The sequence below is a fragment of the Argopecten irradians genome, chromosome 7 (genome assembly GCF_041381155.1).
Source record: "Argopecten irradians isolate NY chromosome 7, Ai_NY, whole genome shotgun sequence".
In the NCBI taxonomy this organism is placed as follows: domain Eukaryota; kingdom Metazoa; phylum Mollusca; class Bivalvia; order Pectinida; family Pectinidae; genus Argopecten; species Argopecten irradians.
This window is the reverse complement of record NC_091140.1, coordinates 7538115-7549189: the sequence shown is the minus strand read 5'-3', so window position 1 is coordinate 7549189 and position 11075 is coordinate 7538115. Positions and strand designations below refer to the sequence as shown.

General features: G+C 34.9%; 1 protein-coding gene and 1 pseudogene across 1 annotated transcript; both read left to right on the top strand.

Moving 5' to 3' along the window:
* Positions 1 to 8491, top strand: part of LOC138327433 (heat shock 70 kDa protein 12A-like) — a 17953-nt pseudogene extending 9462 nt beyond the window's left edge.
* On the top strand, positions 3857 to 5450 carry LOC138326736 (heat shock 70 kDa protein 12B-like). Its single transcript, XM_069272748.1, is given in 5 exon segments — positions 3857 to 3883; positions 4031 to 4135; positions 4137 to 4334; positions 4898 to 5120; positions 5440 to 5450. Coding segments are annotated over 5 exon segments (564 nt in total).
* Positions 8492 to 11075: the final 2584 nt, after the last annotated feature.

Below are 11075 nucleotides of genomic sequence, written 5' to 3'. Positions count from 1 at the left end.
AGAACTGAGCATACAAAAATATCTGATTTTTGATTAGAGTGAAGGATGAAAGATACCATCATAATAAAAACACTAATTCTATACAGGGGTACTAAAGTGATACATTGTAACACTTAAAATATGTTACATCGCGGTTCTATGACAAAATCATGTTGAAAGACTGGAGAACAAAATTTCGCACAGCTGCAAACATGTAAATGGTAAATATTAAAAAAGTTTTCCAATTGATCAGTATCGAAAGCAAATAATATGTACTTTAGTTGATTTTCCATGTGCATGCTATGGCATATTTTGCATATAGTGCTTTATCCAACAGGGAGAAATAAAAAAAAAAAGGCTCTCTATGCTATGATTTCATTTTACAACGTAGTTAATTGAATGTATCAGTGTTTATCGAATAGCGTGAAGTGATTTACAATTTGCTATGGTTCAATGGCTACTGCTTATTACTTCCTTGAATCAGGCTTTTATGATAAAAATATGTTCACATATTTTCAAACTTCATTTCTTGTCTCATTGATGTTTTCAACTTATATAATAACACAAAGACAGAGTACAAAAAGATATCACAAATCACTTCCTACTCACTCGGAACCTTACAGTTATTACAATACACCAAACTTTAAATTTTACTTTTTCATCTCAATATATACATATCTTTTCGCTTTGGTATTGTCCAAAGTAAAAAGAATATAAAAGAAAGAAGAAAGTATTAATTCTTCATAATCACATCAATTGATATTATGATAAGTTACAATAATAATTACCTTTATCCGTCTTGGTCGTTATGCCTGGATTACAAAGTTTCATGTTTACCGACAGGTTTTTGTGCCATTTTCTGTAAAACAAAGACAAAAAAATAAAATCGGTTTTTTATACGAAAATGTGTCCGTTAATTTCATTCTTATTTAGTTTTTTGTTATGTTATATCAGAGTAACCACGCCTCTCATACCCGGTATACGGACCTCTTCGCTGTCAGCTTGAGAATGGCTGAGTTGTGTTTTAGGGAGATTGATTCTGAGGAGACTAGTAAAGCCTATGCATTTTCTGATTACACACACATAAGACCTATACATCAAAGCTTATTTCCTGTACCTGTTTCAGTTTAAGATTACTCAATTAACAGCTATGATTATCGATACAACATGATTCGTGTTTAGAGAGGTAACGATTGTTTTTTTCATTAACGATATAGTAACACCAAGTCGACGTCTGTAGAAAAAACTCCTTCAGTGTATCATCGTAATGGGGTGATTAACCTTGTGATAAACGTGTTCAGGTTTATACTTATAGTGATGCAACTCCTACATAACAACAACGGTGTTAATGGAAATCATTGAATTAATCATAATTACCACACGCATGAATCTGGGAAACGTCAAATGTATAGTTTTGTATTAGGCTTTGATCTGAAACTATTCTGATCTACTTTCACACTGTGTTGTCCTATACTGACGACACAGTTATATTGGATGGATTGCCTGGTATAGTGATCGTTCCTGTAGCTAAAGGATACAAGGCAGGATGTCTCCTGGACAAAATCTCCCATCATGCACCTAAAAATGTTTGATGAGGTATTTATCTGCATATAACTCATCTCTAATCCAGTAATTACTGGCATGTATTTTGTTCACAAAAAATCAGTGTACGCTAAATACACCCCTTCACGGTGTATGATAAGAGGATACTCTGATTTTTGTGATATACCTCCATACCATAAAAATAAATATTAAATATAATCCTTGTATTTCCATGTAATCCCGGGAAATTCCACTTTCATGATGGACACTATTGTTAATAAATCGTTACGCCGTTGCTCAGCCAATCAGAGGCAACGTTACAAACCACGACGTCACTTTTCTATGAAGATTGCATTATTATAATTTATGATGTGTAAGCATTATCTGATTTTCTTCCAATTAAGCATTGATGTTACTATTTTTTAACTTTAAAGGGGTATGAAAGACATTTTGTTTGCAAACAAAATTTATTTCATAACCCCATGCAGTTAAAAATAGTTACATCATTGCTGATAATTAATTTTTCAGACTACTTGATAACATAAAATACGTTTAAGCGTACAATTCTATTGATTTTCCAATGGATTATTTTTCTAAATCAATACGCAACGTCGACGTCTCTATTGTGACGTCATGATTACGTCGGATTTTCGCGCCATTCTCGGATTTTTCTTCATAGTATATGAAGGAAAAGAATCTGCCAATCAGAGATTTGGATTTAGTATGAAAACAAATGAAAATTAATTATTACTAATTGATAGGAGTTTGCTTACGGAGATCTACTGCCTGATTGTTTTTTTTTTAATTCGAATAAGGATATGTCTGCCACCATCTGATGCCTATGCAAAATCTCGTTAGCAAACAATAAACATATCATTTGTAAAGGTGTGGAAAAAAGCACGGATATTTTACCCTACGGTTATATAGCCATAAACGCGTTCGATTTTATTGATAAACAATCAGACCAATCTGTAATTATCGGACGTCACTGTTAGAAATCACGCACTGGTATACATGTTATTGAAATAATAATGTTTAATTTTAATATTGTAAAATACACCGTGCCCTTTTGTAAGTGCGGTATACTTGGATATAGAAGTAAAGACTACTCACCGCCTATACACAGCCCTGGTCCCTTCTATGGTCTATCCTATCTGTAAAATATATTCTATGTGTGTCTTTTAAATGATCTACATGCGTACTTCATAAACAATATTACCCTTGATATGTAACGTCTCAGTATTTTAAAATTTTATCGGTGACGGTCTACTAAGGAATCGACATTTCAAATCACTTCCTTGTTCAGTCTGTCACGTGATACTCAGAAAACATTTATTATTGCCTGTCGTCTAGCCTGCTTTTACAGCTCCAATACAGGGGGATTCGGTGACTTGTCGGTACGCCGCGTGATCCTTAGCACCGATAGGTGAGTACACATGTATTTTATGTTAAATTACACATGTATTATAAATCGAGGGTAAGGGTGGTTGTCTTGGTATAATCAGCATGTATCGATCTATGACTGAAGCAAACTTAATATTGAAACCATTTGTTTATAAAAAAGAAATGCCGAATAAGCCGACGTTAATTAAGGTTTGTTTTATCACAGCTGTAAATCATTTGGTCTACATTCAATTGGAGGCTTTCGACCTCAGGTTTTACATGGTAATCTTATCTTCATGAGAACATGCTGGTAAGGTGATTTGGTTTTCCAATATTGGAATTATTTTTTTTTTTGCTTGGCTTCCAGTGCTCCAGTCGGGCAATCGTCACCAAGGTTTTGAGAGATAATGAGCGCGGAAACAACCATATCAGTAAATATTAAACTTGTATATGTCAAACGTATCTTATTACCTGTAACTCACTTTAGCATTATTGTATTGTCTCTTGGCCAACAGATAGTTGGTTCGTTTGTTTTTTGAGCAAAAAAAATGACGAAAATTTTGATCTTTTTTTTACGTCATCCATATTATATAATCCGAATCAATTCGAGACTTCGCCTCATCGTATGCTCGTACAAAAGCGTCTTTTACAGCGTGTTCAGTGACATTCTTTTGTACGTCTCCGAGACAGACTTTTGTTTCGCCCCGTGCAGTGTTTTTGGCCCCTGAGAGACGACTCGGGACTGTCCCCTGGCTGATCCACACATCAGTATATGAATATGATAACTTCCATCCCTGTGTAACATTCAGTATAAAGGCGTCAGACAAACTTGTTCTTTGCCATTACAATGATACAGAGCGCAGTCTCTGTTTTTTTTTATCTTTTCGGCATTATACGCCATTGATCGAATAGGCATAGTTTTCTTCTTCTTTAAGAACACGGGAGAGTGAACATGCAAAGGTCTCCAACGCAGCACATTGTATAACAACGAAATGGATTATTGATCAATTCACTCAAGTAGTGTATGATGAAGTCTGTTGAAAATCACAACATCAATATTTCCTGTTTCATTTTCATAGTGAGGTATTGTTTCGTTTTCATAATATCACATTTTTATTTGATGTAGACATGCTGGGATACCCCTATAGTTGCAGCCATTGACTTCGGTACCACCAATTCGGGCTACGCCTTTTCTACCAAAAACGATTACGACACTTCACCTTTGAAGATTTTCTGCTGCTTCCTGGGTCTCCGGTTCCACGAGACTTCAGTCACAGAAGACGCCCACGTGTGCTTTGTTTGACAAGAACCAAGTGTTCCACCTCTTTGGTTATGAAGCAGAAGACAAATACTCCGATCTATTTTTGGACGAAGAACAGGATGACTGGTACTTCTTTCGTAGATTTAAGATGGAACTTTACAATCGCACGGTAAGACTTACAACATATGGACATATATAAGATGTAAAGTAATATAACAATGTACGTGATACATAATAGTACTAAATAGTTGCTAATATTTTGCGAGGGCTTTAAGTTCACTAAGTTCGTGAATCGGCACAAATTCGCGAAAATTAATTTTTCGTGATATTTATCAAACCAAAATGGTTTTACATATCCGAGCCTGTCGTGTGAATGAAATCAAATCGCAAAAATAGGTTTACGCGAAAAAATCACAAACAGCAAATCGCGAAATTTCGCAATCGAAAAAATGAACAATTATACAGTAAAGAGAAACAATAATTATATAACCCTTGCATATGTCCTTGATCCAGATTACATGTACCATCTAGTAAATTAAGTAATCAAGTAATATGCACTAAGTGAATCAACAAACTCATACCCATATATGTACTTAAGTAATCGTTATTCCTCTAACAAGAAAATACATGTTTTACACGTGGATGTACATGCATGCCTTGTCGTAGATGCATTTTGTTTCTGCATTGCTTGATGGCGATAATAGTTTAGTCTCAATTGTGATTTTAACACAGGACTATGGTGGAAGTTTTGAACTGAAAACCAGCGATGGAAAGAAATCGATGAAAGCGATGGACGTTTTTGCTGCTTGCCTTAAATATCTTAAAGACCAATTGCTGAATACTGCAGAAAAGCAGGGAGTGAAATTCGTTGATGGAGATATTCAGTGGATCTTGACAGTGCCCGCCATATGGTCAGAGCCTGGGAAGCAGTTCATGAGAAAAGCGGCGGAACGAGGTACACCGTCACTGAAAACTAATCAAATGACCTGTGATCGATATTTGTGGATGGGCTTTTTTGTTCTGTATCCCATGAGTGGAAGGAGTACCTTTCACATGCACAATTGTCAAAAAAAATCATTTATCAAATTATACATCATCTAATTTACAAACCTAGATTATTTAGATTGTCATATATAAGTAGTTAAGATACTATAAATTTATATTTTAAAGAGTATATTTTGTAAATTACATATGTATAATATTAAATGCACTGTGTTATCTGTGAGAGAACCTATATAGACCTAGTCTGTTGTTTGTCCCTTTTCGTATTTTAGTTATGAAATAAAATTGGTTGAAATTGAGGGCTTATAACTCGTGTACAACGTTGAGGGAATGATTTTCTCCACATAGAATAACACCAAACAACCCGAACAGTTCTGGTTCCCCCCTCGTTATTTACCTTAACTTGTTTTATTAAAAACGAACTTATTTATCTCGGGTATTTCAAGTACGATACGCAGTATGGTAGTAGACATTTTCGTATATATCATTTTTTATTTTTTCTATGGCAGGCTGGAGTACCATCTAAACACCTGAAACTTGTTTTAGAGCCGGAGGCTGCGGCTATTTATTGCACAAACTTGCCGATAGACAAGATAAGTGCGGACTCTGGAAGTAAGATGACTGTATTCCAGAAAGGGACACGATACATGATACTCGACTGTGGAGGTGAGTTCTGACAGACACTTTATCCGGATAGTACATTTGAATTAATTAGACATACAATAGTTTTCGATTTTGACGTATTCAGCTGTCAATATGTATATTTACAGTTTAATATTTCTGATTCGCTTTAGATAAATTTTATTTAGCGAAATGATTTTCCAAGTCTTTGAATTGTCAAACCAATGTATCCGATTAGATAACATAATAAACGGAGATGTATACATTAATGTACAGGGGGAACAATTGATATCACAGTACACGAGGTACAGAGTGGTGGAGTTTTAAAGGAACTACACCGAGCAAACGGTGGCGACTGGGGAGGTACCAGTGTGGACAGACAGTTCGAGAAACTGCTGCAAGAACTCGTCGGTAAGGAAGTGTTCAAACAATTCAAAGAGGACTATATAGCAGATATTCTCAATCTGTACAGAAACTTTGAACTGAAGAAAAGAAGCATCAAAGATGACAATGAAGACATGGTCACAATAACCATACCACCCGTTATACAGCAGTTGTACAAGAAGCAGAACAAAGGTGTGGATCCGAATGATGCAATCGGAAAAAAATTTGCAAATGTGTCATTGAAAAGAGACAAACTACAAATCCCTAACAAGATAGCTAAGGACCTGTTCGCTACCTCTATAGACGCTATTGTCAACCATGTAAAGGAACAACTTTTCGAAAGAAAGCGTGAAAGGAACAAACCTGATCCTAATGGTCGGGGGCTATTCAGAATGTGAACTTCTGCAGCGTGCCATTAAAACAAGTTTCAGTGATAAGAAAGTGATCGTTCCTTTCGAAGCTGGCTTGTCGATTTTGAAAGGAGCTGTTATCAATGGGCATGCGCCTGGAATCATAACAACTCGAGTGTGTAGATTCACGTATGGCGTCGCCTGCAACAGGAAGTTCCGGGAAGGGAAGGACAAAGAGGAATACCGAGTGAAAGGAAGCAAAGGAGACAGTAGATGTGCGAATGGGTTCAAAATATTTGCTCCCAAAGACCGTTCTGTCGATCTTGGGTCGGCAGTTAACAAGTTCAAATTTCACGTCAGCAGTGCAAAAGAGACAGGCATCGACCTCCCTGTCTACGCGTCAGAGAGCAGCGAACCGGATTACGTGACAGAAGACTCGTGCCAGAGACTTGGTATACTTACAATCAATATGCCTGATACCTCTCTAGGGATAGAGAGATCGGCGGAGGTAGAAATGATATTTGGTGGAACAGAAATTGAGGTGAAAGCAATTGATACCAAAACCAAAATGGAAACAACGGCATCATTTAACTTTGTGGGATAAAACGGCATCTTTAAAATTTTTGGGATAAAACGTCATCTTTAAACTTTGTGGGATAAAACGGAATCTTTAAATGTTGTGGGATAAAACGGCATCATTTTCGTGTGGGATAAAACAACATCCTTTTACTGTAGGATAAAACGAATTAATGAATGGTGGAAGATAATCTGACAAATGTTGTACACAACCAATAAAAGTTGTTCTACATTTACATTAAAAAGGCCGTTTGGTTTGGTATGTATTTTTAAAGTGGATACTACGGTGTTTAGGTCGAGTTATGTAACGTGACTTTGCCGAGAAAATTATGTCGACCAGTTGAGTTATATCATGACTTGCTATGATATAATGTATTTATGTCGGCAAGTCGACTTACAATATCTGAAGTCGACTTATATCCTGACAAATTGACATATCTTATTACTGTGAAATCGAGTAACTCGACTTTCAAATATGAATATGTGTATTTGTCGTGTTGAAACTCATCTTACCGATATAACTATCTCAACAAGTCATGTTATAACTCGACTGGTCGACATAACTATCTCAACAAGCAATGATATAAATCGACTTGCCGACATACTACATGTATCTGGTCAAAGTCGAGGTACCATAATTCGACCTAAACTAACTCGATAGCAGAAATATGCCATCGTAGGATAGAGATTCTACTGAACAAAAAACCCCACGCTATCTTGTACATTCTAAACGTACGACATTCAAGATTTTACAAAGGATATTTATTCCATAAATACACTGGAAATATATATATTTAAATACCACATCAACGTAATATGTATTTACAGCGACACTTCAATACGTTTCCATGAATCGATTAACCTTGACCCTTTACTTCCAAAAAATCCAACAAGGAAGTTATATCGATCTGTAAAAGCCATATTATTTAATCACTCACGTGGATAACAACATGTCCACGTAGACCAGGCCAGTTAATATATTATAGTACCTCTCCAGGTACGTCAACCATGGTGTTCACATAAATGTATTTTAAGTGATTGTTTGTAGGAATACATAGATTGTCTTTATACTGTTACTGTGCAAGCCAATTCTATTGTTGTATATTGGCTATAATAACAGTTATTTCACAAAGGCCATCGAACACGAACTATGGTTTGGTATAATATATAGTGTCCATACCTTATGTGGCTCAGTAAGACGGACGGGTGAGTGGGTAAATATATGAATATATAGGTGATCAAATGGAAAAAGAAAAGTATCGAGAGATAACAGAACGAGGAAGGGTAAAAATAAATGGTATATTCGATTGGAAGACGCACATAAGTTTGGTCAATATAGTTATCAAAACGGATGTCTTCACTAAATATTGCAAATAAAAAATCCATAACGTTTTGTTTTTTTTTCTTCTTTTTTTCTTTTGTTTTCTCAGAAGACTGTGTTCGAGGAAAAGTTACGTAACGAATACACGTGGTAAGGTATTGATCAAGCAGTATAACAATATATACCAAAACTCATATCGATCATATCCATAAAATAAATGTCAATTTCATACGGAATGTTATATATTCAATTCATTTATTTGCATTTTAGTTATTTAAGGATTAATTTGAATAGATTTTTTATGTTATGGAGATATAACACAAAAATCTGAGTGTACTCTAAATAAACCGCGAAGCACTCACTCACCATTGTGTAACATACATACAGATATATATACAGATAAAAAACTTATACATTACTTTGATGTGCTTTGATATGCTTTGTTTTTGCGATCTCGTGTTAGTTATCTGTTGTCTGTTAATTCAATATTTGCAAAAAAAATGTATGTAAACAAAAGCTGAAGAATTGGTCAAAGGGGTCTGAATAGAATACTAGTAGTATAATAATAGGGCTATTTACAATAAGCGGTATATGTATACGCATACGTATACGGATACGTATTTGAAGGGGAGTGATCATTATTTATAAAAAATGATGAATTTTCTCAATCTATAAAGGAGAGGAACTGTACGCTGGTCATTAGTGTGGTTCATCGGAGCGAGCATTGACTAAGGTGAACAGTAAATATAGAATTCAAGTAGGAATATTTTAGGAATATTGGTTCCATCAATTCACACGAGTTCTATGTCTTCTCCAGAAATATAAATTTTTTCTCATATTTTACTGAATTTTACAAGCCGCTTCACAAATTACATATCAACAGTAAGACTGACAGTTAGCCAGTGTATATACCAACAATTACTGAAATTAGTTCTGTTCAATTGCACAACAGTAATGAGTTTTAGGCTTGCAAAATATCACTGTTTAAAGCCTTTACATGAACCTTAACAGACTTATTAGACGTTACCGAATGTATGTTGAACATATAATTTACCAGCTGAAAATTTTCGCCGTTATTTCGACCTTATTCAGACATAGTAGAGAGGACATGAGTGAGATTATTGTTCTGTGTGCCTGCCTTGCGCAGCGTAGAGCTGATCTGTTTTTTCACGATAAATGTTTATACAAGTGTGTCTGCCTTCTTACTTTGCAACTTGTACGACACCAATGATCATCCATAATACTGTCGTTTATTCTAGTACACATGCATACAGGTACATGAATCGTGCGTTGTTCACCGCTCTGGCGACACACACATCGCTCGAGTTGTATGTTTATGACCGAACGGGAGAGCATTAATTGACCAAATATGACTCGGACACTCACAGATTATTTGCACATATTTGTATGATATAACATTTACTATTTATAGACGTGACTATTTAAAATATGTAATGGATCACGAATAATGATTGCTCCCACTCAAATACTTATCCGTATCTTGTAAATAGCCTTAATACCCGCGTTCTGATATGGCCTGATACTGCCTGTCACTCCAGAGTTACGTCCCCTTGTTTTACTCTTTCAGTACTGGAGGGGAAGTAACTCCAAAAAAATCAAAACTGTGTGTAGGTTGTGAGTATTATTACTGTTGTATCAAAAAGAGAACATTTTGCATTTTCGTCACGGTGAAATGAAAACTTTGCAAAAGACGATGTAAGAGACATCTGATTGATATCTGATATACTGACCGAACTTTCCTAAATTTCAATATATAAATCTGGGATCACCGATAGTGTTCTTTACAGTACACAGAAATATCGATAATAAAACATCCATATTTTGTTCAGTCATATAAAAGTATAATATTGCCAGTGAAAAGGTCTAATTGACCTTCAATGGGTAAATGCACACTACTTTTCAGATAATGTAATACTAATAAGAATAATGTGAGAACATGTATATGGCCTATGATGAAGTGACAGCGTCAAACATATAGGAGATGTCATGTGTTTATCTTTGTTATCAATACTGGTTGGTAATGGATGAGCATACATAGAATTACAAACCATAATCGGTATTTAAACGATTTGATTGATACATGAATAAACAATACTAAATTATCTTATGAAAACTGTTTTTTTATGGTACAGTTACAAATATAGAACTAAATCTTCAAAGAAGGATGCATCGTCATATCTTGTTTGGTATTGTCTAGACTTGTATACTTGTATATTAACTCATGTAATCCTATTTGTATGAATAGGTTTGAGGAGTTTACCCAATACGTGACCTTATACAAGTATGATATGACTTGCTACAGTCATATTGATTTCATCTTTACATTTATAAGCTGGATTTCAAGAAATCGTAGTTAATGAATTTATCTATGTCGCCATCAAGTACATATATATTTCCTTTTAATTCATCTGCATTGGTTATTGTAATACCTTTCTGATGAAAAAAACATGAAATGATCTAATTATCCATTAGTTCCCATGAAATTTGTACATAAAAATCTTTTGTACTGGTATACATTGCTTTCTTATGACGGAGTTAGATTTATAAGCAGATGCTAAATATTATACTGAATTGAATTTCATTTCAAAATGAAATACTCAATCAACCATTTATTTAACCACAAGACTAATATAAT